Here is a 22,723-nt window from a genome sequence, read left to right as displayed (position 1 = left end):
AAAGATATCTCAAGAATTCAACGAATTCAAAGACCAAATGACCAAAGATTTTGACACATTGAGACAAGAAGTTGCAGCCCTCAAAGCTCTGAGAAACACAGTAGAATCCCTCAGTAACAGAATGGAGCAAGCAGAAGAAAGAATTCATGACATTCATTGATTACAAAGCTTTTGAACACTCCCAAGCTCTCAAAGAGGAAGAGAAATGGAGGGCAAAAACAGATCACTCTCTCAGAGAGCTCTGGGATAATTAGAAGAAAACCAATATTTGTCTTCTAGGGATCCCTGAAAGTGACAAAGTGGCTTCACAAGGCACAGAGTCTCTTCTACATGAGATGATGAAGGAGAACTTTCCATATATGCCAAGAGATTCTGAAATTTAGATAGCAGACAGTTTCAGAACTCCAGCATGACTCAACCCAAATAAGAGATCCCCCAGACACATCATAATCAATTTCACTAAAGTTAATATGAAGGGGCAAATTCTGAAAGTAGCCAGATGAAAGAAAACCATCACTTACAAGGGTGAGAATATTAGAATAACTGCAAATCTCTCTGCTGAAACATTTCAATCTAGAACAGGATGTTCATAGACTCTTAATCTCCTAAAACAAAACAACTTTCAACCCAGGATCCTGTACCCTGCTAAACTGAGTTTCATTTATGACAGAGAAATTAAATACTTCAATGACATTCACATTTTGAAGAAATTTGCCATCACTAAACCAGCTCTCCAGGATATTCTCAGACCTATCCTCCATAAAGACCAGCGTAATCCTCCACCACAAAAGTAAACCCACCCAGAAACTGTTGATCAAATTCCAAATTCCACAGGACTCTCGAAAGGCTTATCAATATTCTCAATTAATGTGAATGGTTTAAATTGTCCTCTAAAGAGGCACAGTTTGGCTGATTGGATACAAAAACTCAAACCAGATATCTGCTGCATACAAGAATTGCATCTTACATTAAAAGACAAATATAAACTCAAGAGGAAGGGATGGTCATCTATACTCCAGGCAAATGGAAAGCAGAAAAAAGCAAGCGTTGCAATCCTATTCGCAGACACAATAGGCTTTAAACCAAACAAAATAAGGAAGGATAAGGATGGACACGTCATATTTGTTAAAGGTAATATTCAATATGATGAGATCTCAATTATTAATATTTATGCACCCAACCAGAATGCACCTCAGTTTATAAGAGAAACTCCAACAGATATGAGCAACTTGATTTCCTCCAGATCCATAGTAGTTGGAGATTTTAACACCCCTTTAGCACTGCTGGATAGATCCTCCAAAAAGAAGCTAAGCAAAGAATTTATAGATTTAAGGTTCACCATTCAACATCTGGACTTAACAGATATCTACAGAACATTTCATCCCAACAAAACTGAATACACGTTCTTCTCATCAGCCCATGGAACATACTCCAAAATCAACCACATCTTAGGACACAAATCTAACCTCAGCAAATTAAAAAAAAAATAGAAATTATTCCTTGCATCTTATCAGACCATCAGGGATTAAAAGTGGGACTCAATAACAACAGGAACCTGCATACCCATACAAAAACATGGAAGCTAAACAACCTTATGCTGAAGGATACATGGGTTATAGACGAGATTAAGAAGGAAATCACCAAATTTTTGGAACAAAACAACAATCAAGACACAAATTACCAGAACCTCTGGGATACTGCAAAGGCAATCCTAAGAGGGAAATTTATAGCATTGCAAGCCTTCCTCAAGAAAACGGAAAGAGAGGAAGTTAATAACTTAATGGGACATCTCAAGCAACTGGAAAAGGAAGAACACTCCAATCCCAAACCCAGCAGAAGAAAAGAAATAACCAAATCAGAGCAGAAGTAGATGAAATGGAAAACAAAATAATTATACAATAGATCAATAAATCCAAAAGCTGGTTTTTTGAAAAGATCAATAAAATAGATAAACCTTTGGCCAACCTAACCAGGAAAAAAAGAGTAAAATCTCTAATTTCATCAATCAGAAATGTTAATGATGAAATAACAACAGACCCCTCAGAAATACAAAAAATCCTTTAAGAATACTACAAGAAACTCTACTCTCAGAAATATGAAAATCTGAAAGAAATCGACCAATACCTGGAAGTACGCCACCTACCAAGACTTAGCCAGAATGAAGTGGAAATGTTGAACAGGCCTATACCAAGTTCTGAAATAGCATCAACTATACAAAATATCCCAAAAAAGAAAAGCCCAGGACCAGATGGCTTTATGTCAGAATTCTACCAAACCTTTAAAGAAGAACTAGTACCTATATTACTAAACCTCTTCCAAAATATAGAAAAAGAAGGAATATTACCCAACACATTCTATGAAGCAAACATCACCTTGATCCCCAAAGCAGGGAAAGACCCAACAAGAAAAGAAAATTATAGACCAATATCACTAATGAATATTGATGCAAAAATACTCAATAAGATCCTAACAGATAGAATCCAACAACACATCAAAAAAATTATACACCATGACCAAGTGGGATTTATCCCAGGCTCTCAAAGCTGGGTCAATATACATAAATCTATAAATGTAATTCAGCACATAAACAAACTAAAAAATAAGGACCATATCTTTCTTTCAATTGATGCAGAAAAAGCTTTTTTTTTTTTTTTTTTTTTGGTAGAGACAGGGTCTCACTTTATAGCCCTTGGTAGAGTGCCGTGGCATCACACAGCTCACAGCAACCTCCAACTCCTGGGCTTAAGCGATTCTCTTGCCTCTGCCTCCCGAGTAGCTGGGTCTACAGGCGCCTGCCACAACGCCCAGCTATTTTTTTGTTGCAGTTCAGCCGAGGCTGGGTTTCAACCCGCCACCCTCGGTATATGGGGCCGGCGCCTTACTGACTGAGCCACAGGCGCTGCCCCAGAAAAAGCTTTTGATAATATCCATCATCCCTTCATGATCAGAACACTTAAAATTGGTATAGAAGGGACTTTTCTTAAACTAATAGAAGCCATCTACAGCAAACCCACAACCAAATTCAAACCCATTGTATTGAATGGAGTTAAATGGAAACCATTTCCACTTAGATCAGGAACCAGGCAAGGTTGCCCATTGTCTCCATTGCTCTTTAACATTGTAATGGAAGTTTAGCCATTGCAATTAGGGAAGAAAGGGTGATCAAGGGTATCCACATAGGGTCAGAAGAGATCAAACTTTCACTCTTTGCAGATGATATGATCGTATATCTGGAAAACACTAGGGATTCTACTACAAAACTTTTAGAAGTGATCAAGGAATACAGCACTGTCTCAGGCTACAAAATCAACACCTATAAATCTGTAGCCTTTATTTTTACCAATAGTAACCAAGCCGAAAAAACAGTCAAGGAGTCTATTCCTTGCACAGTAGTGCCAAAGAAGATGAAATACTTGGATGTATACCTAACAAAGGATATGAAAGATGTCTACAAAGAGAACTATGAAACTTTAAGAAAAGAAATAGCTGAAGATGTTAACAAATGGAAAAACATACCACACTCATGGCTGGGAAGAATCAACATTGTTAAAATGTCTATGCTACCCAAAGTAATATATAATTTTAATGCAATTCCTATTAAAGCTCCATTGTCATATTTTAAAGATCTTATAAAAATAATACTTTGTTTTATATGGAATCAGAAAAAAACTTGAATAGCCAAAATATTACTCAGAAATAAAAACAAAGCAGGAGGAATCATGCAACCAGACCTCAGACTATACTATAAATCGATAGTGATCAAAACATACTAGAGTTCTAATTTAGGAAACCAGAATATCAAGATTGCAGAAAAACTTGGCAAATAGACTGTTTTGTTAATAATCAGGTAACCTTTATTTATGTAGAGGTATTACCAACATTTAGGTACACTGTTGGCATATTAAACCATGCAATCTCTGAATTTGCAAAGTGAGTTAACGGAAACCTAGAAAGATGCCATCTCTTTTAGGTCCAGAAGTGTTTTTTGATGTTTTTTCCAATCACTCTGGAATTACCAGGATATGGAGTTGATCAGGCCAGGATTGTTAATTAACCCTCCTGAGGTGAGGTGGATAACTGCTACTACCCTGATGTATGAACTATTGGTCTGTGCTGCATTTTTAAAACGGAGAGGATTTCGCATAATGAAGATTCTCTGGGGCTGAACAAGGAACAGTCTGGAACCTTGGACAAGCCCACACCTCTGCTTGGCAACTGTGGTCCAGCGGGGCAGCAGCTGCTCCCATGTGGGGCCTGGTCCTTTCTCTAGCTCCCCATGACGTTTCTCCCTGCCGTCTTACACCTGTTCTGTCTCTCTGAATAACAAACTCTCTGCCATCTCCAGAGAGCATTTGAGTGTGTGATTCTTGTTCAGTGAAAAAGTCACAGACAAAACCCCTCAGTCCATCCATACAACACCCATCTTAGTCTTTCCTGTCACATCCCTTTCCTGTCACATCCCTTTCCTTGGGGTGGTGAGAGCACTGAGCACTACTTTTTAATTTTTGAAAAAAATTTGGATTGATACCCTATTTCCCCAAAAATAAGACAGTGTCTTATATTAAGGTGTGCTCCCAAAGATGCACTAGGTCTTATTTTCAGGGGACGTCTTATCTTTCCTGTGAGTAGGTCTTATTTTCAGAGGATGTCTTATTTTAGGGAAAACAGGGTATAAAGTTACATGCAGTTGGATTATACTGTTTGCACTTGTTAGGTAGCATCCATGTTGAGGGGGTGTGCCACATGGCACTAATTTTTTTTAATTGCAATGTGATACTTGGAAATAATAGCAATGTTCATAAATTAAGAACTCTCGGAATGGATGAGTTAGTTATCATCAGTTTATTCTTGATTTAATTAGCTTGCTGCTTCTGCTACGGAAGTCGTGAGAAAACAGGAATAATCACAGGAAGATTTTAAAAGAGAAAATGTTCTCTTAGATGGATGAGTGCAAATAGGATGCCACATGTGGAAGACAGCAAGGACACGAGCATGTCAGGGAAAAATGAGAGGAAGGAAATTGTATATGGGAGGGAGATGTGGAGCCTGTGGACAGCTCCCACCACCAGACGCACCCTCAGCTTCTGGTGTGGGAGGGAGATGTGGAGCCTGTGGACGGCTCCCACCACCAGATGTGCCCTCAGCTTCTGGTGTGGGAGGGAGATGTGGAGCCTGTGGACGGCTCCGACCACCAGACGCGCCCTCAGCTTCTGGTGTGGGAGGGAGATGTGGAGCCTGTGGACAGCTCCCACCACCAGATGCACCCTCAGCTTCTGGTGTGGGAGGGAGATGTGGAGCCTGTGGACGGCTCCCACCACCAGACGCGCCCTCAGCTTCTGGTGTGGGAGGGAGATGTGGAGCCTGTGGACGGCTCCCACCACCAGACGCGCCCTCAGCTTCTGGTGTGGGAGGGAGATGTGGAGCCTGTGGACGGCTCCCACCACCAGACGCGCCCTCAGCTTCTGGTGTGGGAGGGAGATGTGGAGCCTGTGGACGGCTCCCACCACCAGACGCGCCCTCAGCTTCTGGTGTGGGAGGGAGATGTGGAGCCTGTGGACGGCTCCCACCACCAGACGCACCCTCAGCTTCTGGTGTGGGAGGGAGATGTGGAGCCTGTGGACGGCTCCCACCACCAGATGTGCCCTCAGCTTCTGGTGTGGGAGGGAGATGTGGAGCCTGTGGACAGCTCCCACCACCAGATGCACCCTCAGCTTCTGGTGTGGGAGGGAGATGTGGAGCCTGTGGAGGGCTCCCACCACCAGATGCACCCTCAGCTTCTGGTGTGGGAGGGAGATGTGGAGCCTGTGGACGGCTCCCACCACCAGACGCGCCCTCAGCTTCTGGTGTGGGAGGGAGATGTGGAGCCTGTGGACGGCTCCGACCACCAGACGCACCCTCAGCTTCTGGTGTGGGAGGGAGATGTGGAGCCTGTGGACGGCTCCGACCACCAGACGCGCCCTCAGCTTCTGGTGTGGGAGGGAGATGTGGAGCCTGTGGACGGCTCCCACCACCAGATGCGCCCTCAGCTTCTGGTGTGGGAGGGAGATGTGGAGCCTGTGGACGGCTCCGACCACCAGACGCGCCCTCAGCTTCTGGTGTGGGAGGGAGATGTGGAGCCTGTGGACGGCTCCCACCACCAGACGCGCCCTCAGCTTCTGGTGTGGGAGGGAGATGTGGAGCCTGTGGACGGCTCCGACCACCAGACGCACCCTCAGCTTCTGGTGCATAAGGATGAGTTGTGTGCTTAGAGAAACAGTTAAGCTTCCTTTACTATAGCTGTTTCTTTGACTTCCCTCAGTCTTTTCAACTATGTCCTTTTTGAACTGACAGCTTTTCCCAGATAAACTTTGCCCTTGGTGTGGCATCTTTAATGGCTATGTAGTCAGATGCCTGTGATAGGCTACTGATTTGAAGAAAAAATAAAGTGACCAGTAACACACAAACTCTGTAGAGAATAACTTATCCATCAGGGATCGTCTGTGTAAAAAGACATGGACAATGCTTTTTCCTTAATCATAAAATAAATATACTATAATATGTCTTTAAAAGTCTCATTTAGAGGGTAAAATTTCAATGTAAAGCTTAAATGATGCAGTATTTGGAAGCACTCAACCCTTTGGTGTGTCTTGATTCTAAGGAAGATGTGTTTGTAAGCACAGTAGAAGTAAACACTCTCAGTTACTACCTGCTCTCCCACTGTAAGTGACTTAGGTACCTCTTCTCCCCACTGGAACCATCTCTCGTCAAAAGTAGAATTGGCCAGATTCTACCAGATAACCAGACAGAAAACCACACCCTAACACCAAATGTTTGCTTTTTAGAAATATCTAATTTAGAAAACATTTTCTGTTGCATAGCCACAAAATGCAAAAGCCACAACGTTAGCAAACAAAACACAACGATTAAAAGATCTGTTAACATGTCATACCCAAGACAGGTGTGGTGCATTTTTCATGGGACTGTCATGGATTTGTAAGAATTGATATTACAGTTAGAACAAAATGCCATAGAGGACCCACATAAAGACTAAGAGATTCAGAAGCTATCTCTTATACAAAGACATTTTCACAAGTTTCCAGGAGGCCAAGTTTGCCTTTAGAGCATTGTTCCTCTTTGACAAAAAGGTACAGAAACATTCATGTGTATTATTAGTTGCTGATGTTCCCTCTTAAGTGGAATGCACACCCTGCTTGCTGGGGAACTGTTTCCTTGAAGGTTTTTTTTTTTTTTTGTAGATTTTGGACGGGGCTGGGTTTGAACCCACCACCTCTGGTATTTAGGGCCGGCACCCTATTCCTTTGAGCTACAGGCACCGCCCAAAGCTTTTTTTTTTTTAAACTAGGGATTTCTAAAGGGAAAAGTAACAGGTTTGGTTATAAAATATATGGAGGTAAGTAGTCACTCACCAATAGCCGTAAACCTAAGCCTTCTGTTTGAGGATTTAGTGTGAGAACAATACAGTCTTTGAGCTTGAGATGTTGTGTTGAAAATAAGTTTCATGGAAAAAATTGTCTGATCTTAAATTGTAAGACAGAGGCCAACAAGAGCTAGACTCAGGACAAGGAATCAAGGAAACTCAATGAGGGCCAATGACCGAAGGTGCCAGGTTAGGGAGAGCAGGGCCCAGGCTCACTCTGAGGAAGTTCTCTGCAGCGGCCTTCCCTGCAGAAGATGCAAAAACCTCTCCCTGCCTGACCACTGTTTCGGACAAAGATGCCCCAAAGGGAAAGATCTGAAGGTTTTGTTCACGTAGATCTCATACCCTGAATCCCTGAGCAGATTTCTGAATTCTGCGTTAGCTAATTTTGCAATTCCTGGAGTTAAGCAAGGAAAGATAGAATTGAGAAGAAAAGTGAGTTAAATACTTGCCTTTTTGATTATTTTTATTATATTCAGATGAAAAGTGCATCATATTTCTATGCAAAAGGTAGATGAGTTTATACGGTGAAACAAAATATTGTACCATGCTCTAAGTAATATCATATTCATTTTTTAATTTCATGAATTGAAAGTGAATAGCCAGTATATTTTTGCATACAGAATTAATTTCTTTTAAACTTACTTTGTAAACAAATAACATATGTGTTCAGTCAGAATTTACTCCTGTACCATTCTCTACATTAGCTACTGTACAAGGGCTAAATTTGCAGCGGGCTTTGATGTTGAAAATCCTGAGAAATGGGAAAAGAGGTAAAGAGAAGAAAAAGTAAATCTTAAACTTAAAAATCAGTCGTTCAACTACAACTCGACTGTCCACATAAAGCTCATCTCAAATCCTAGAAATTCTAGGAAACCTGATTATTTATAGCTCCTTATTGTTTATTAACACGGATCACTTCCCAGTAAGCCATTTTAACAAACTAATTTTGCAAATTCACTACCATGAAGAACAAGAGTCAATTAACATCTTACTGACTTATTGACACTTTATGTTCCTTTTCCCAGAAACCAAGGTCTATAAAAAAAAAAAGAAAAATAATTTCATTTCCTTTTGAGAGACAATATAAAATGATTATAAAAGTGTTTCTCCATGAAATTTGATTATGCCTAATTCTGTGGAAAGCCCATTTCCTTGCGGACACAATCTCAGGTTCCATCTTTCATTTCTGGTCACTTCAGCTAGTCAAGCGTCCTCCTGGCCTTGCCTGCTGCCCGTCACCAGGATGACAATATCTCCCATCTGCTAATCCTAGCTTACCTCTGCCTGCTTGGGGCCTTAGAGAATGAATGCCCAGAGGCAGGGGGGCCCAGAGGAAGATCTCCACGGTGATTGCTGAAGTCAGAGGTTGAAGGCTGGGCCTTGCTAACGGGGCCTGGCAGACACTTCGGTGCCATGCGGGGCTTCCCTGAATATGGTAGCACCTTTTCCAGCATCTCAGACTTCCCACACCAGATTATAGTAGCATCCTGTCTTCCCCTGGTGACTAATAAAAACGTCACCAGACATTCGTGAATGTCCCCTAAGACATAATATCAACCCAGCGCCTAAAGGTGGGTCGAAGTGTGTGTATACAGTGTTTAAGAGACATGAAGACAGACAGGGGTCGACACAATGAACTGTAAGAATTTCAAAGACAGAGAACACACTCTTACAGGACAAAAGAAAATTCTTCTTTTTCCCCTGATATGCAGAGACATGCAAATATCCTCTGTTTTCTGGGTTAAGGCAATATTTTCCCTTGTTTTAGATTATACTGGCCACCAGGAAGCCCACAATGAGGCCCCAGGTGGTTTGTTGTCTTTCCCTCAGCTGCCCATGTCCCCTGATGAAATTGCTATGATGTGTGAAAATTATATACCACCAGTAAGGTCAGGGATTTCTGAGGGCCCACCATCCATTGATGACTTTGTATGAGTTATCCTAAACCATTTATTAAAAGAAATAAGAGAAATCATCTGAGGGATTTTTTCATAGCGGCTGCTAAAGAACCCATCCAACATTTTCAGTGTAACTCTGTATATCATCGAGGTTCTAATTGACTTAACTCGTTTCTACAGATAGATATGTTGACATTCTTGAATTGCTTTAAATATCCTCAAAACAGAATCATAAATGTTGCTGTACATATATTATGTTATATTTGAAGGCATAGTTGTAGAATAAATTTTTGGCATTGACTTGCTGAATGAAAATGTTTATACTCCTTTAATTCGAGAAAAATATAAAAACATCTATAAAAAATTGTAGCAATTTGATATCTTACCTGCAGAATATCATAGCATTTGCTAGTATCCTTGAAAACTTCGTTTTATCAGAATTTTAATGTTTTTCCCTTCAAAATGGAAAACTTTTATACTGCATTAACTTACTTTTAACCTACTTATTGTCATAAATTTCTTTTATTTGAGCTCTTTGTTTACATTTTTAATTGTCCTTTTAATTAAATAATTTCTTTTCCTTGTAGTTAAATAAGTGCACTTTACAAGGAAACCAGATCTTTGTTGTTCACACCTATTATAAATTATTTTTTTTTTCACTTTTCTATTTTCCCTGTTGGATTGTGAACCTTAGAAGTACAGATTTTTCACTTCATTTATTATTTCTAAATCCAGTGTCTTCCTTAGCAAGACACTCAGGACATTTGTGTTTTGATATTTTTATTTTGCATATTAATATTTCAACTAATGATTCAATATATTTATTTTGCTGTACGTAATGAAAACAAAATTTAAAATTTTATGACATCTTGTCTGGATTCAGGTTTCTATGACCAAATCCACAAAACATCTTTGCTAAAAAATGGAGCCCTGTTGCAAACGATCTGACGTCTTCCTGTTCTTCACTCATCTTCCTGAAAATCTAAGTGCCTTTCCTTATGACCTAAGAACTGGGAGTTATTTGAATATTTTTTCCCACCCATATTTATGAACACCCATAAGAAATGATTTCACTGAGTTTAAAATGGCCAAGACATGAAAATGAACCATCAGTTCTGGCTACAGCAGGACACCCCACCCCAGATGAGGAGGTGGCTGTCAGAACACAAACACATGAGACAAATTGCTCACGGTGCTTCAGTCATTATTTGGAGCTTAATCTCTTTCCATGCTTTGTTATTTTATCTCTAGAATTTCTAATTATTAGCACTTTTATCTTTTTTGCTAACACACTTGTATATACTCCCTTCATTATCTCAACAAAGGCTCAGGGAGGAAATTATTTGTACCTGGGACTTGATCCTGAAACCTCTGATTTAATTGTCCTTCCCCTTGTTTATAGACAACTGCAAATAAACAAAACAATGGGAGCAACAACAACAACAATAGTGACAGTAAAACCCTCCAGCTCACCCATAAAGCCCATGCAGAGCTGGCCTATGAGTTGCTAATTTAAAGCTTATGTTCGCCCAGGTGTGGTGCTCACATCTGTAATCCTAACACTCTGGGAGTCTGAGGTGGGTCGATTGCTTGAGTTCAGGAGTTCCAGACCATTCTGAGCAAGAGCTAGACCCTGTCTCTACCAAAATTAGAAAAATTAGCCAAGTGTGGGGTGGGCACTTCTAGTCCCAGGTACTTGGAGACTGAGGCAGAAGGCTTGCTTGAACCCAAGACTTTCAGGTTGCTGTGAGCCATGACACATGCCATGGCACTCTAACCAGGGCAACAGTGATACTCACTTAAAAAAAAAAAAAAAAAAAGCTATGTCAACTAAAGAAATATAGGCAATGCATTGAGGGACATGATGCTGTAGCTCATCATCCTAAGATCTGTATATAGAAAATGACAAAAATCACATAATTATTTGCAAGGCTTTATGCTTATTTAAGAGGACCAACGGGTCCACTGTCCCCTTGGGGATCCTCACGAAGGTACAATAACCTGTTTAACCAGGTTGCTAAGCATTGATTGGGCTGCTATGACCTGAGACCTGTGCTTCCTGGGTGATGCCACCTCGGTGCAGGGGGGTAGGGGGCGAGGTTCTTCACTGGATATTCTCCTTTGAAGGGCAGCCTTCAAATGTCACAAGACATAGACATTTATATATGGCATTCCCATGAAGGTGGAGTCCCTCTAAATTTTTGTACGTGCTTCATCCTATGATTGCCGGAGTCTTAATTGGAACATTAGGCACCAGCCAAGATAAAAATAAAATGATACCTTCGTTTTTATCTGACCACTGATCTCTGAATAGCTCCTTCAGTAACTTGCAGCAACAATGGGGAAAGGAGGGCAGAATTTAGGCCCTGCTAGGGCTCTCGTCTAATATGGGCATAACGTAACTGTGATCTTTCTCTAGATCCCAAGCATTCATAAGTCATCAGCCGCAGATACAGTTAATGTTATGTAGATTTCTTTGTGCTGTATATCTTAACTGTACACAATAAAATTTACCTTAAAATATGTTGAACGCAGTCAAACATATCATTACAGTTCAAGAAAATTAGAAAACTTGGGATATTTTAACAATTCATGATGTCTTGATTTTAATGGCCCCGTTGCATTCAGCCCTAACCTCTTCATGATCCTCACTGCAGAAAATCAGGGGTAATCTTGTGAGCGTTAGCAAGGGAGAGAAAGCTGAGGTAACTGCCAAAGCTCTTTTCCTAAGCTTCGTATTAGACAATAATCATGAAATTATATATCCTGATATTCTACATTTGCCTGATATTCTACATTTGACAGTTCTCCTTTATAGCTTCACTTTTATTTGCTTGCTGAATTTCTAATGAGATTTCTGTTCAACCTTCAATATCATAACATTACTCCACTTGGAAATTGATGTCAACTTCAATTATTTTCTGATTTGGGACAAGTAAATGCTACTTCGAATTTGGAGAACATTTGTTAGGTATCGGTCAACCCATGGGACCATTAAATCAGGCTCATGTAGGAGAGAGTTAAATTAAGCCATGTTTGGGCTACATGCACAGAGGCAGGAGTGGGCAGCCCGAATCAGAAACACGTGAATCAAAACTGCCCCCAGAAAGATTTCTTGAGTATCTGAAAGCCAGAATACCCACTGTCACTGGAGGAGACACATTCATAGCACGTTTCTTGGCTTCAGAGGATCTATATGCTCGTTGTCATCCAAACACACAAAGGTGCACAAGCCCCACGTTGTGAGTTCAAAGGAGCATATGAGTCGAGGTTGCCTCAGTGGCCAGTGCTAAAGGAGCTTAGGAAAAAAGAGTGTGTTTGGGTTGTTGTTGTTGTTTTGTATTTGGGGTACATAGGAACATTTCCTGAAATAAATGTCATGTGAGTTGGCTTTCGGAGTAGCATTTAGAAGGGAAGAAACAAGACTAAAGCAAAAGAAATGACAAATACATTCTCTCATGAGGTCAGATCAGTGGTCACCCTAGAGCTATTCAACTCAACAGGAAAACTCCCATAGGGACCAAGTGGGAGTGGCTGACGGCCAGAATGTAGCTTGGAGTCAGGTCGTGACGCTTCTGGACTATGAGGGTCGTGTTTGCTGACACCGTTCATCTTGCTGGGACTACAGACAAGGACCAGGATAGCAGCGGCGGTGTCAGGACGAGAGGGAGTTGAGCCCAGGGCAGGGGCCAGTGCACCAGGGCCCCCTCTACCAGCACGTGGGGAACCTGGGCCAGGACAAGAGGCTTTACTGGAACATTTTCTGTGAGGATCAAAACAGCGGGAGAGAAATAAAAAGTGTCACAAAATAAAAATGTTAGGATTTGGTGACTCCATGGTTGAACTTCCTTGGAGATTTGAAAAGCAAGAAAGGTGCAGAATTGATAAAAACCAAAGATATAGGGTGGCGCCTGTGGCTCAAGGAGTAGGGCGCCGGTCCCATATGCCAGAGGTGGTGGGTTCAAACCCAGCCCCAACCAAAAACCACACACACACACACACAAAAAAAGACCAGAGATATAATAAATTACAACAATCTGGTAGCTGACGGAAGTCAACAAACAGCTGTGTTTTTAATTCTAAATAACTCAAGTATGAGATTTTATTTCTAATTTTAAGTCAGATTTTATTCCCTTGTGCTTAACAAGAGAAGTCTTATTTCAGCTCTCTATATCCATATATTAAAATATAATTTATTGACAGGGGCACAAATCACATATACGTTGTGAGTATGGTTGTGTTAAAGAAATAATCCAGGGTGACAACATAAACTGTATATATATTTTTTAATTTTGAAGTTTCTTTAATATGGTAAATAATATATTCCTGACTAAAGTTTAAGTTTCAATATCAACACTGATTATTCTGAAGTATAATATAAATTCTGTGTTTTCCTGGTGGGGGGGTGAAATCTATATTTTCAGTGTATTTAGAAAAAAAAATCCTTATTGTGGTTAAACAAAATAAATTTCTTCATAATAAAATGCTCAAGTTGTTTAATAAAACATCTCAATTTTTTTTTCCAGTAAGTGTACATTTTGAGCTGCTAATAATAGCTTTTGTGCAGCAATAAAATAATAATAGACCATGACCGCTCTAAGTGATGACTTTGGTGACAGCTCAGTGGATCTGCAGTTCCTCCATCAATCCTCACACAAAAGTATCCTTCCTTTTAATACTAGACCTGCCTTAAGTGTGGTTTGTTAATTGTGTTTGAGAAATAAACAGCTCTTCCAAGATATGAGGGTGAACACAAAACATCCGTGCACTCTCCTCCAGTGACTAATTAAAATCAGACATTCTTTATAACTGCTTTGCCCGTCAACTGATGCTGAATATTGAAGAGCAAACTCTTCCTCATGTATTTCCCTGAACAACACTCATAGTCCTATTTCCATCACTATTCACTTCAAATCTGATAGCGGTAAAGACCCATAGCATTGAGTTGTCATTGAAAAGGTTCTGCCTGTTTTGTTATGATGCTAAACATTCCTTAAAAGACCCGCTGTATACCCATAGAATTTCTCCCCAAAATGACATTCTCAGCATGGAGATAGGAGAAAGAACTATAAAATTTAACATTGAGATGAAAGCAGTGTCATACACGTCTTATAGTCCTTTGTTTCAAATAAAAATAAATAGGGGACCGAGGATTTTTTTTTGTTTGTTTTTTTGGCAGTTTTTTGGCCAAGGCTGGGTTTGAACCTGCCACCTCCAGCATAGGGGGCCGGCGCCCTCCTCCTTTGAGTCACAGGTGCCACCCAAGGGACTGAGGAATTTGTGAACCCAAGAAGTCTGTTTCTTATCAACCTCTCTTACTTCCTCTACTGAAAATATCTGAGCAAGTAAAAAAGCCGTGGCATAGTGCTTATAACACACTGGTATTCATAAAACTCTCTAAGGTACAGATAAAGACACCTGTATCTATATCTATTCACTAGAACCTCAAAATAAAATGCAGTGAAACTAGTTATTCTACCCTTAATATGTCTGCTGTTGATCCTGTTATAATGCTGAAGTTGGTAGGAATGTTATTTCCCTAAACCTTAAATTTATGAATGTAAAGTTATCATATCACCAGAGATGACACAGTGTTGAAAGATAGCCAGTCAAATTTACATTAAGACAGTTTTCTACACATGAAAGAATTACAGGAAATGGAAATATTGAGAGAAAGAAAATAGAAGTATTTTTATGGGTACACACTTACTAGGCATTCTTTAATGAAAAGAGAAAGTATTGATTTTAACAGTCAAACGCATTGATATTTCAGTGAAATAGATTATGTACTTTTTCTTGCCGAAACTACAGGGTGCTTTTTTGCTTGTTTGCTTGCTTGTTTAGAATTCTTTCTGCTATTACAATATACCACTATTTACTATTCCCTACTAGCACCAAAAATTTTAAAAAGTAAATAATATTTATAAGAGGAGTTATAGTAAGAAATCTTGCATCAAAGCCACAAGGATTGTATAGATAGTTGCTTTGTTCAAACATCCAAATGCAGAATTATAAATGCCATACATGAAAAAAAAAAAAAGTTTACCTAAATGGTTAAGTAAAGAGATAACCATTGTGCAATATATGAAATGGGAAAATGTTTCTATAAATGGACAATAGGAATTGCAGATGACCCAGGGAAAACCATAAGATGTTTTATATTTGAAAATGCATAAAGAAAATGTAAATAATATCCATTTGATTTTATGTCAATACAAGGTAGCTTATATTTAATATATTAAATACATAGTTATAAATATTTTAACTAGATGTACAAAAAAAGTTATTCTTTGTAGACAGAAATTTTTTCTCATCCCACAAAATCATGAATGAGGTATATAAATTCCGTGTGCACTACCATTTGCATTAAATCAATACCATTTTATTTAAATCTTAATTTTTTTTCACTGCCTATAAATTTTTATGTTTGCCTCCATATAGCAAATGAATTTAATATCTAATTAGTACAAAATTTTAAAACCAGAGGAGAAATAAGGGGTTTTCCATGTATGTATGTATTTAAGTAAGTTTATCAATTTAGTTAATAAAATCTGATTTCTTTGAAAGAAACAGTTCTCTTTATTTTGCCAAATTGAAAAAAATAAAAAAGAATGGGTAAAATTGTACAGGTATGATTATTTTTCCCTTGTTCCCAAATGAAAAAATGTAATTGAAAATGATTCCAGAAAGTATTTTGCTTTATTCATTGTAGAAATTATAGATCAAAAGAGAACAGTCATGATGGATTTAATGTACCATGATTGCCTAAACCAAAAATTCCCCCGAGAATTCAAGATGCTTGAATGTTCTCACCTCACCCACCTCCTCTGTCCACGGGACTGAAGGTTTTCTCTGAGAGTATAAAGGTTCCTTTTGTTGTCTGAATTGTACTGATATATTTATCTCTGTGCTTTTTCTCTCAAATCCATAGTTGCATGAAAACAATAGTGTGTTCTAATTTAAATTACCTTGACAATGCTGTTTTAGAGATCCTGAACATTTTGATATCTATAAATGAAGTCAATTTTCACTTTCAATAAGAACTTACCGTTTTTTTGTTTGTTTGTTTTGTTTTTTTGTCCAGGGCTGGGCGTGAACCCACCACCTCCGGCATATGGGACTGGCGCCCTACTCCTTTGAGCCACAGGCGCAGCCCAAGAACTTACATTTTTAAGCAAGGGGGAAATTTGCATAATTTGATGCAAACACATATTAATCGTCTTCATTAACTAGATTTTCTTTTCCGATAATTAAATATTACTTCCAATTCGATGTCAGAATCTGAATATTCAACAGTGCTGCTTAATCTATGAAATTAAGAGCCCATACTTTACCTCACTTTTAGATTCCCTTGTTGGGGCTGTCCATCGTACACTGATAAAATATCAAAATCCTCTTCCAGAGCAAAGGTGTGAAATGACAGCTGTATCCGATTGCGTTCTCCTGTGAGGATGATCCAGGTGCAGTTCGCATAGTTGGGGTAACCATGAGGGAACCCCGGGCTCTCAATGGTGCCGTTGGGACCTTGGACTAAGCCTCCACAGTTTTGACCTAAGAAAGAAAACACACACACACAAGAAAAAAAAAAAAAAAAAAAAAAGAAAGAATATTATTTTGGCCATCTTTTTAGTCTCAGATTATTTGAAATTTTATAATAACTTATTTGTAACTCTTGCACACAAATATTGAATGATAAATTGTACCACAGTTCTGCAGTGCTAAGAGGTACGGATAGAACAACAACAGCGACAAAGTATGACCAGAAAAGAAAAACATAGCACATCTGGGAACTAAGTTGTGTGGGAAGAATTTTTCTGACATTTTCAAATACAGTCTTGTCACGATCAGATTTCAATATGGGGGGGGTTACACACACGGGTATTAATACGGCCAGGAGCCTGCAGTGCCTGTTAGCATTAGCGGTGAGAAGAAAGATCACATTGGCATATGGAGCCAACTATGGATTTGCACCTGTGCAAGAAGTCTGCGGTGCAGAAAGGTAACATGAGACCACGAGAGCTTTTCCAGGTGATAATAAAAGGCAGAAAACAGAAGTTAACTGATGCTCAAATTGAGAACAGCCCAACAAAACCAGAAGACACCCCCTCTGTTGGTGGTTTTCTGTGTCCCTAGGTAGGACTCACTGGAGAAAAGATAAAGAAAATGTGCATCCAAATGATGGAAGCAAAGAAATAAAAAGCCCCCAGTTATTAATAAAATGAGCAAGAGGGCTTTTGTATCTTTCCGTAAGCACTTTTCAGAATATCCCTCTTGTTCTCAGCTCCCTTTGACAGGTAGAATTACAGCTCTCCTGAGTGAGTGAGGTGGACGTGCTACCGGGACAGGATAAGGTGGAGGGCAGGGGAGCACCAACAGCCTGGAGCAGCTTCGCAGGGATTGGCGAAGCTATTTTCTCCTTTCCCCCCAAGAGTTTGTGGTATCAAGTTTCACTGTGGGTTTCTCTGGCAATTTTCAGACTTACAGAGTCATCCCAAAGAACAGCCCCCTGTGCACGCCGCAGACCCCGGGCTCCTCCTGTGCATGCCCCAGACCCCGGGCTCCTCCTATGCAAGCTTCAGACCCCGGGCTCCTCCTGTGCATGCCCCAGACCCCAGGCTCCTCCTGTGCACGCTGCAGACCCCAGGCTCCTCCTGTGCACACCACAGACCCCGGGCTCCTCCTGTGCATGCCCCAGACCCCGGGCTCCTCCTGTGCACGCTGCAGACCCCAGGCTCCTCCTGTGCACGCCGCAGACCCCAGGCTCCTCCTGTGCACGCCGCAGACCCCGGGCTCCTCCTGTGCATGCCCCAGACCCCGGGCTCCTCCTATGCAAGCTTCAGACCCCGGGCTCCTCCTGTGCATGCCAGACCCCAGGCTCCTCCTATGCACGCCGCAGACCCCAGGCTCCTCCTGTGCACGCCGCAGACCCCAGGCTCCTCCTGTGCACGCCGCAGACCCCAGGCTCCTCCTGTGCACGCCGCAGACCCCAGGCTCCTCCTGTGCACACTACAGACCCCAGGCTCCTCCTGTGCACGCCGCAGACCCCAGGCTCCTCCTGTGCACGCCGCAGACCCCAGGCTCCTCCTGGAAGGAGCTTCTGGGAGTTACTGACAGCCACACGCCAACCCTGACTCTGCTTCTCGACACACCGAGACCCCCCTGGCTCACTCTCACACTGGCCTCTTTTGTGCTACTCCTGATGATTCATCTCCCTGCCTTTGCTGGATGAGTCTCTGCTTACCTGTTTTGTTAACGTCCAGCCTCACATCACTACTTCCCACATAGGAGCTTTCTGCACCAAGCTTATTTGGCCCCTGTGGTTGTTTAATTTATTTCTCCATGCAGTTACCTCTGACAGTCTGCCTGCCCTGTGTATATGTGGGTCAGTCAGGCTGAATGACAGATTGGAGACAGAGATTGGGACGGATGTCTGCTTCTAAGTGTGCTCTGCTGAACATACTCTAATCATTTCATCGATAAGTATTACCATTCTCTGAGAGAACAAAATGACTCCTCTCAAATCCTGCATTTGTCTGAAATGAACTGCTAGTCACTCCTGAACACTGTCTGCCAGTGTGTCATTCCAGTCTAACCTGATCATTCCTCTCTAACGGGTTCTGAATGGATTTAAAAGTTTTGACGCTAAAAAATATAAAGACAGTTTAGAAGTGAACAGGGTGTATTCATATTATTGTGTGTAGGATAAGTACTTGAACACAAGTAGTATCTCATCTTTTATTGTTGAACTGCAAACAGAAAATTTTTTGTATATAAAAAAATGTTACAATTGTAGGTCTCAGTGAGCTCACATCTTCTACACTATTGTCAAAGGCATATAGGATTTGGCTAAATCATAATAAAAATATTTAATGACAGGGATTTGTGAGTTTAAAACCAGAGAACTAATCAGAAGCTCATTTTCCACTAATTTTAAGTCTAACAAGGACACTGCACCAAGTAGGTTTTAAAGCTGTGGGTTTTGAAAGGTCTTTTAAGAAAATAGCTTTTCTGGTTTATCAAGCAATCCTCGCTTCACAGTAAATCAGAAAAAAATGAAGACGATTATAAATTGGAGAAAATAAAAATAAATTTAACAGACAAATGTCAGCTGGAAGGTCATTACTGTTATAGGTCAAAGATGCTGAAAGTGATTACCAGATATTAACATTTTTTCAAGGAATAACATGTAGGCCTCTTTGGGGACACTGATCAGCACAGCACTTTATGCCCAGTGAGACACATTTGAACTTCCAGAGGCCTCTCTAGAAAATTCTGGAACCTTTCAAAAGTTCTTACCTGAGTAATTCTAATTCTTGGGTGTGTTTTTGTGTGTTTTCAAGGAATGGTTTTTATTTTTTTTTAATTTCATATTGATATAAAGGGTACATATGATTAGGTTTTATTGTTTGTATCAGTTGGGTGAAGTCCAAGGTGCCGTTTAGCCTTTCTAATTCTTGATTGTTCATTGCAAGCAACAAAGAATTTTTAAAGTTAGCTATGCCTAAAATAGATTTCTGATTTATTTGGTCTGAGATGCAGTATTATATCTTATCATAAAGCTGCAGTAACTAAGGCTGTGTGTGAGTGGTGCAAGGCTGAAGAGCCAATGGAAAAGAAAAAATAGTCTAAAGCTCACAAAAACATAGATCTGCCTTTTAATGACACAGCACTGCCCTGTGCCTGATTCTCAGACCCTCATCAGCACTGCCCTCATACAGAGTGCTAACAAAGATTCTGTTGATGTCTATTTTTGTTAAATGATGTACATCTAAGCTGCATTTAAATGCTGACCTTAAATATAGCTTCAAGTAAGTAGATTACTTTAACTAAAAAAAAAAAAATGTAATGGACAAACTTAAACATAACATTTTTTAACATGTTGCTTAATATGAATCTCTTGTAAATCCATTTGTAAGTTTTGCTTCCTCGGGGCAAGAAAGCAATCTGAAGCTTCAGCAATAATTTTAATGCTTTACTTAAGAGTGAGTTGTTATTTTACAGGGATTGAAAATTCAATTATTACTGAAGAAAATGTCTAATGGTCTTTTATCTTCAAGTACTGATGCTGGAAGTTACTTTGAAATAAAACATCAGTACAAATGGAAAAAAATCTGTGTGTGTATGTGTAAGTGTGTATATATATGTGTGTGTAAATGTGTGGGTGTGTGTATAATTGGAAAAAAAGCATGGAATAATGTAGAGTTACAGGTATTTTCACTAATGTATCTCTGCACATTTTTCCATTGACCCTTAAGTTTTATTTCCACTTTATAGATACATACACAAGTTGCATGCTAAAACACACATCACACAGAGACATACACCCGATATTGTGCACATAGCTAAGTATTTGCTGATTTAATTTAAATAAGCTACTCTCCTAAAATTTGAATGCATGCCATAATTTTAAGAAATTGGTATCTAAATCATCTGGCAATTAAGTTAGAACACACAGAACCCCTGGTTCATCGCTTAAGTAATCGGGAGGATGTTAGGCATAAAGCACCCATCAGAGTTAATTTTGGATGGATTTCTACACAACTGATAAGATCTCAATCCCACAACTTTAAATACAGAGTAGTAATTTGAGTTATTTTAGTTCTGCCTCATACTTCTGGAGTGAGATACTGTTTTCAAATATATTTTTTATATTATCGTAGTTGATCATCAAAGCCACCCCACACATTATTTTATAGATATTCAAATGTAGGTGGAAACTAAGTGATTTATCTCAAGTCTTCCAAAAATGGAGCAGGGTCTTCTGACACCAAACAGGAGCACTGTTCCTGCACCCCCAAGCTGCACCCCCATAGACAAACACCTCAGAAAATACATTATATGCCTAGGGATGCTGATCAAATCTTAATGAACATCACAATAAATAGCTTATATTATAAATTAAAAACCTGACTAAATACAGACCAGAAACTCTAGATATTTAGATTCTAACTTTAGCCCATCTTTAAAAGTAATTGATGCCCATTGCTGAGAAAAAAACATAAAGTAGTATTTGGACACATAAGTTCACTCAGAGTCTCACTGCACGTGTAACCGTCGCTGTCATCTCACTGAACCCTTTTCTAGTCTGCCCTCACTGCGCTCCATTACCTGCTCTCTGTGTGAGCTGCGCGTTTCAGATTCAGCACGTGCCAGTACTGCAGAACGAACAGACCCAGCAGCCCTGCAGCAGAGCGCATCTTGCTTTGCAGACGGCCTGGCTGCCGGTGGATGCTGCTCTCCATCCTGAGAACGAGCCTGTCGGGAGAACCACCCTGCGCCCTGGTGAGCTGTAGAGGTGATGATGGTTAGACAGAAAGGCCCCTCGTGGAGGCTGAAGAACCTATTCCACCCCAGGTGGGACTTTCTGTGACCTAGAACCATCCCTGCATGAGGCCCACAGCAGTTCTGAGATAAACTCACTTCTCTGTTCTCGGCATCTCCAACCTGGCCTGTACCTTTCCTGAGCTCTTGCTCTTGTACAGAAGTACATACTTTTCATTTCCTAGAATAAGGTGGTAGCTAAAATCATTCACCTGTGATTCATCCTAATTCACTGTGAGCGTTTATGAGTGAACCTATGCACAAATAAACACCTTCCTAGATTCCACTCGTGGATGTGAAGTCCTGTTTCTGTTCTTAGGGAAGCCGAATTGGATATGATATTTAAAAACGCACGTGCCAAGCACTAGGGATGTCCTATCACATCTAATTCTTACGCAGCTTTTGATGTAGAGAGTAGCTTAACCTTCCCTTTGCTACCTGTTATAATATTTACTCAGACAAGACTTTATGATAAGAGAACATCAAAACTCCTTTCTAAGAGCAAATATGTGGCCATTGGTGATATTTTGAAGTACAGTTGGGTCTAAGTGACCTCAGAAGGATGAGGATCGTATTGTTCTGAATGTGATGAAGGCCGTGCAGGAAAATGATGCTCTTCCTCAATCCCAACAGCGAGGACACAAGTCACACGACGCGGGACAGATAGGCCCCGGGGATGCTGAGCTTTTGAAATGTATAATTGTCTGACTATGTGGCCTACTGTCATTTGAAAGAGTAAAGGGATTTGGCTGTGAATGGAGCAGGGAACAGAAGCTGTATTACCACCACAATAGTTTCAGTCATTGACGGTACATAGACATCAAAAATGGCCTTTATGGTTTATATATTGTTTGTGGCAAGCCCAGATTCCCATACTGGCTTGGGTTTTAAAACAACACAATTCATCAAATAATGAAGGGGAGAAAAAAACTTAAATATTTATTACATTTAGTGTTAGTCTCCATTCCTCTACTAGATCCATTCTGTGAAAATGACAACTTATGGTTCTCCTTTTCATTGTTGTGCAAATGAATATTGGTTTAATTACTTCCTTATAGCCAGACTTTTGACCTCTGAAGCTCCT

General features: G+C 40.2%; 1 protein-coding gene across 2 annotated transcripts in view; it reads right to left on the bottom strand.

Moving 5' to 3' along the window:
* Positions 1 to 22,723, bottom strand: part of CSMD1 (CUB and Sushi multiple domains 1) — a 1,787,407-nt gene that overhangs the window by 1,427,135 nt on the left and 337,549 nt on the right. For both annotated transcript variants that reach the window (XM_053598050.1, XM_053598051.1), the window contains exon 2: positions 16,653 to 16,869. In XM_053598050.1, coding sequence (XP_053454025.1) covers positions 16,653 to 16,869 — 217 coding nt within the window. The remainder of the gene's footprint in view (positions 1 to 16,652; positions 16,870 to 22,723) is intronic.

The sequence above is a fragment of the Nycticebus coucang genome, chromosome 7 (genome assembly GCF_027406575.1).
Source record: "Nycticebus coucang isolate mNycCou1 chromosome 7, mNycCou1.pri, whole genome shotgun sequence".
Taxonomy (NCBI): domain Eukaryota; kingdom Metazoa; phylum Chordata; class Mammalia; order Primates; family Lorisidae; genus Nycticebus; species Nycticebus coucang.
The sequence above is the reverse complement of the archived record's forward strand: the minus strand, read 5'-3'. Positions and strand labels throughout refer to the sequence as shown.